This window comes from Mesoplodon mirus (genome assembly GCF_964341445.2).
Source record: "Mesoplodon mirus genome assembly, chromosome: 12".
NCBI classification, from domain to species: domain Eukaryota; kingdom Metazoa; phylum Chordata; class Mammalia; order Artiodactyla; family Ziphiidae; genus Mesoplodon; species Mesoplodon mirus.
In genome coordinates, this window is record NC_138988.1 from 85,663,535 (window position 1) to 85,669,150 (window position 5,616).

Genomic DNA, 5,616 nt, shown 5'->3' on the forward strand with positions numbered 1-5,616 from the left:
CAATTCGTAAATGTGGGGAGAAGCCACAATTAAGAGTCTAGATTCAGTCTGTTCTAAGCTACCAGTATGTTAACTCCAGGTAATCAATTTTCAAAAGCCCCTTTCAGTACGTGGTAAATTTCAGATGATACGTTGAAAGTTACCGGGAGCAGAGAGCCTAACTCCCTTAGGGATTAGGAAAGACGGGTTGTCTGCAGCCTAGAACGAGGCGTCTAAGAGGTTCTGGCCATTTCACTCGGCATGTTCATTGGAGATCACCATATATCCACCCTGCAGTTAAACCGTGCTTAGGCTTTACTGACTAAAGGCAGATCACTCGACTGTCTGAAATGCCTAACCACTTCGTGGATCATTAGACCTTAACCGATTTACCGCTTTCTGCAAAGAGGCAGATTTCTAGTAACAATGAGAGCCTTTTCTAAAGATCTAGAAAGATCTTTTTTCCATTTCTTGTTATCCTGGATAAAAATTAACTTACCTTCCTTTTTCTTTAACATTCCAAGTGGTGTTAGCTCTTCCTTTGAAATAGTGGGGGGCTCTGAAAAGAGCCTTTGGGTTTGCAAACACTTCCGGAAACTCAAATCCCTGTCAAATCACTTGCCCTTGGCCTTGTGGTGGCTCTCGGTCTTCTTAGGCAACAGCACCGCCTGGATGTTCGGCAAGACCCCACCCTGAGCGATGGTCACGCGGCCCAGCAGTTTGTTAAGCTCCTCATCGTTGCGGATGGCCAGCTGCAGGTGGCGTGGGATGATGCGAGTCTTCTTGTTGTCGCGCGCCGCATTACCGGCCAACTCCAGTATCTCGGCCGTTAAGTACTCCAACACCGCTGCCAAATACACCGGCGCGCCAGCCCCAACCCGCTCAGCGTAGTTACCCTTACGAAGCAGGCGATGCACTCGGCCCACGGGAAACTGGAGACCTGCCCGCGAAGAGCGAGACTTCGCTTTAGCCCGAGCCTTACCACCTTGCTTGCCACGTCCAGACATCGCAAAATAAACAAAAAAGAAACAAACAAAAAAAGAGTACTTCTCAACACAAACCAAGTCTGAATGTAGATAGAACACTGCTGCTTTTATAGGCATTTCCTGGGGAGTAAATCCAGTTGTCTGATTGGTTAGGACCAAGATTCACCTAAGTAGCCAATAGAAAAACTCTATTTCCATACCTCATTTGCATAGTTCTGCCCATAGATGACAGCTTTGCTGTTTGTCTTCCAATTAACTAAGACGCAGTCTGCATCCTTCATTAGCATAAAGGCCCTATAAATAGCAGAAATCTGCTTTCTACTTTCATTTTATTTTTCGTGTTTTGAGGTTTTAAAATGCCGGAGTCAGCCAAGTCCGTTCCTGCCCCGAAGAAGGGCTCCAAGAAGGCAGTGACCAAGGCGCAGAAAAAGGATGGCAAGAAGCGCAAGCGCAGCCGCAAGGAGAGTTATTCCGTGTACGTGTACAAGGTGCTGAAGCAGGTCCACCCGGATACCGGCATCTCGTCCAAGGCTATGGGCATCATGAACTCGTTCGTCAACGACATCTTCGAGCGCATCGCGGGCGAGGCGTCGCGCCTGGCGCATTATAACAAGCGCTCGACCATCACGTCCAGGGAGATCCAGACGGCCGTGCGCCTGCTGCTGCCTGGGGAGCTGGCCAAGCACGCCGTGTCCGAGGGCACCAAGGCTGTCACTAAGTACACTAGCTCCAAGTAAACTTGCTAAGTAAGCGTCTTTACACCTAACCCCAAAGGCTCTTTTAAGAGCCACCCACACGTCCACAAAGAGAGTTGTGATGCTGCTTATTTTCTGTAAGTTGAGGTTTGGGCAAAAGTACTGTGCATTAATTAGAAGACAAAGGTAGATAAATTTGTAAGTCCTATTAATGGGTCTAAGGAATGACAAGTGAAGCTGTTAGGAGCACTGCCAGGTTGTTGGGTTTTGGCATTGTTGTGTCAAATGTTATCCATTACCCGTTGCAATTAGGGGGTCACCCCAAGTATAAAATCAGCTATTTTTTGAGTCCCAGTGATCAATGTACTGTAATTGATCTACAGCTATCTGAACATGAAAATTAACTGCGAAGGTGGCTGGTGGTTTGTAATACGCAGTTGGGGTTGACAAACTGCTTTAAGAGATGCTTGCAACTTGGCAAGTTTCCATGGAGGTTGAACTGAGGGCTGGCACCGAAAGGAGGGGAAACTAGGCGGGAAGAGAAAGGACGCTATTGAACTTGGCATACAAAGTCTAGGAGAGAACCTTCCCAAACCAGGTAGTCGCGCAGCGGGGAGGGGTGAGTGAGGGGAGCTGGCAAGTTCCACCTTCCCTTAAGCAGTTTAATCTTTGTTCCAGGGGAAGATTTTAAGGTGAAAGAAACGCATTTTCCATTTAAGTTATCCAAGTCTAGAACACATTTTCAGCACCTAGGAGTAAACTTTGCTTTTTCTGTAAAAAAGTGGGAGACTACAGGAATAAAATTTATGTTACAAGGAAAACAGGGCTTTTTGTTGTTCTTTAACGATTTGAGGTAAGATACAATGTGATTTAGATTACTTAACATTAAGACCCCGTGATTCTAAATGTGCAGTTTTCTTTGATATCTGGGAAAAATACTAAGGCCTGCCTGGCGCTAGACAGGCATCCATTGGAACACAGCTCCACAGTTACTGGCTACCTAACTTGGAAGTTACCTGAGAAATGAGGTGCAGCCCTGGCTTAATTAAGGTAGAAGTGCAAATATAGGACAATGGCACATGCTTATCACACAAGCTCTTCAGCCAAACTATAACGTTTCCTAAGTCTTTCAACAACTGAAATTGGATTTTTTTCTATACCCCTAGCGAGCCTGCCCAAGGACTGATGATCCAAATCAGACTAACCTCTCCTCACTGCCAACTAATCAGTTTACCTCAAAAATATGCAAACATTCACTATCCCAGGCTGACTACAAGGTTTTGTTTTTTGTTTTCTCCTTCTCTTCCTCTCTTTTCCTCACATATAAATTCTGGTTTGCTTTTGTTGGACGAAATAACAACTATTGCTTGATTTCTCTTCAATATAAGAGCAGGCTGGCTAATCATTAACACTTGGACCATTTATTTCTGAAGATTCCACCAAGACATTGTTTACCCAAGCCCTACCTTAGGAATCAATAGAAAAGTGAACTGAAAATGTACCTTGTCTAGCCCTGGGCACTTTGAGTTTTCTGTTCATCTTCCCTTGGCTCTTGTATGCTAAAATTTATTTTTGCCCAAGTCTGTTTCTTATTTTGGTTCTTAGATTGTACTTTGTCGATTGGATACACATTAGTGGTTGTATCGCTAGATCATTAATTAGTTGGTGGCAGAGGACAGGGTATCTGGAATCTGGTTCATTTGTTTATCTTTTTTGGGTTGTTTGTGTTTGTCTGAGGATTCTGGTCATCTCTGGCATTTGAGAACACAGGACCAGGAAGTTGGTGTTTTTCTTTCTGGCCTTTGATGGGACCCACTGTGTTTGGTGTTTGGTGTTTGTATACTGTGGGTTTTTTTAACTAAAAATCAGAGTTTCTTTCTTCCTTTCAAAACTGTCTGTTTTCGTGATTACTCAGTATGAGTCCAAATAATTGTCAGTATCTGCAAAAATAACACTCCTGCTTCAAAGACAAACGAATATAAAATGGTGCCTAAAACTTTTAACTTTAATAAAGCATTAGAACTAACAGGAGACTTAAGACAAGAAAGAAAACAAGGAAGCAGCATCTCCAGCCTACAATCAGCCTGTCTCTTGCTATGCCGAAGCCTCTAAAGTTTATTATTCAATAATTCCAAAAAAATATTGTCCCTTCTTGCTCTTTAAGTAAGGTCAGAGAGGAGAGAGAAGAAATATGTCATTATAAATAGAGCTATTGAGTCAGAAAAAAGAGAGGGCTTCCAATACCTGTATAAAACAAACATTAAATAGTTTATTAACCTTAATGAGTTCATTGTGAGGGATATGGCACTGGAAACTAGAATTTCCTACCAAACTTAGAAGGATATCAGAGAATTTACTCATATTCCCAGCAGTGGTGTACCCTGAGGGATCTCTGATCTTAATCACATTTGTTTCTTTAACTGATCAACATACTTAAATCTCTGGTTGCTTTTAAATTAAATCTCTTTAAGTTTGGTTCCAGTTTCACAATTAGCTCCTCTAACTTGTACAATGATTGAGAATATTTTCTGCTTTATGAATACAAATAATTTTGAGTAAATTATCTACCTCAGCAGAAAATTTTAAAAGTTATAATGTAAACTTAAATAGCTTATATAAAGACTAAAAAACATGCATCAATTTAAAATAAGAGCAAAATCAAATTCTCCAGATGCTTTAAATGTGCTACCTCTTTAAGTTGTAACTCAGACAGAAAAGAAAGTTTAACTGAATTTAATTAGTGGTCTCAGTTAACACGTTACAAGGTAAGAAACAAAACAGAACTACTCCATTATTTTTGAACAACTTAAATATTTTAATACATGACATGTAATTCTATAGGAAATTTAAAAATCACATATTTCTAATCAAGTTAACCCTTTGGATAAATTTGCTGGCTTAACAATTTTGCTTTACAAACTGGTTCTACATCTTTTTCTTTATTATGGTTATAATGTAAGAATAATGTTAGTATAGTATTCTAGTTTACACAAGTTTAGGGGTTATTTTCTTTAAAAAAAAACTAAGTTAAATTACTAAATTTCTTTAACTCTACTGATTAGATGAGTTATCATCACTTTATTTAAAATTTTACATTATGTAAATTATGCATCGAACTAAATTATCACAAAATAGTGATAATGTAGATAGGTAATGTCATTTTTAAAATGGAATTAATTTTTATAATGTTACAAATCATAAGGACTCATTGTCTCAGCTTAAATACTGACTTCAAAGTCTATAGATAACTTAAACAATTTAGATAAATATTAAATTGGGTAAATTAAATAAATTGGAGGGTACAAAATACACATCACTAAAAACAGATCTATGCAAGTCTTTTATTTTCACACAGTTGAGAATGACCATAGATTAACAGGTTAGAGAACAAATAGATGCTGTAGGAGAATAGAAATAGGTATGCTTGTTTTTGCTACTTTAAATTTGTAGAAGGGATATGTAAAGTGTATATGTGGGCCCAGAGGACAAGGCAGCTTTTGGACGACCTCCCGGTTTCCTTATGCCTATGAGGGAACACAGTTGCCTGTTTTTCTAAAGGGCTGTCGTTAATACAAACAGCTCTGATTCTACCAAGTACTATAGCTGCAGAGAAACACAAATGTGTACGCAAGCAATGGCTATGTTTGGTCTGTTTATTTATTAGAAAGTTGTTACTGTTCATTAATGTAAATTCAATTTTATATGTATTGTCTTATTTATGCTGACAAGGTAAAAATACTTTAGATCTGCCATTAAAGACTGAACTTATAACTATATTAATTTATCAACCACCCCTCAATAAAAATTGACTATCCAAATCTCTCATCTCTCTGTAGCCCAACCTCCTCCAGACTTCATGGTCATGTAACAAAACAAAAAAAATAATAACTCCAACAACAAGCACAAACTAGTTCAAGTTTTACAAAGATGTTGATTATCTCAAAGACTTGGCAAGT

The 5,616-nt window shown here is 39.5% G+C and overlaps 2 protein-coding genes across 2 annotated transcripts; one reads left to right on the forward strand and one right to left on the reverse strand.

Moving 5' to 3' along the window:
• Positions 1-532: 532 nt before the first annotated feature.
• Positions 533-1,033, reverse strand: LOC309814024 (histone H2A type 1-C). The gene has a single exon (XM_082639336.1). It carries the CDS (start codon positions 984-986, stop codon positions 594-596), a length of 393 nt encoding a protein of 130 aa, XP_082495462.1. The 5' UTR covers positions 987-1,033; the 3' UTR covers positions 533-593.
• A 230-nt stretch (positions 1,034-1,263) lies between these two features.
• LOC309813557 (histone H2B type 1-C/E/F/G/I-like) lies at positions 1,264-1,733 on the forward strand. The gene has a single exon (XM_082638542.1). The coding sequence runs from the start codon at positions 1,322-1,324 to the stop codon at positions 1,700-1,702; it is 381 nt and encodes a 126-aa protein (XP_082494668.1). The 5' UTR covers positions 1,264-1,321; the 3' UTR covers positions 1,703-1,733.
• Positions 1,734-5,616: the final 3,883 nt, after the last annotated feature.

Excerpts from the sequence above, each read along its gene's own strand:
- LOC309814024 (XM_082639336.1), bottom strand. The coding sequence starts at position 986 with ATGTCTGGACGTGGCAAGCAAGGTGGTAAGGCTCGGGCTAAAGCGAAG.
- LOC309813557 (XM_082638542.1), top strand. The coding sequence starts at position 1,322 with ATGCCGGAGTCAGCCAAGTCCGTTCCTGCCCCGAAGAAGGGCTCCAAG.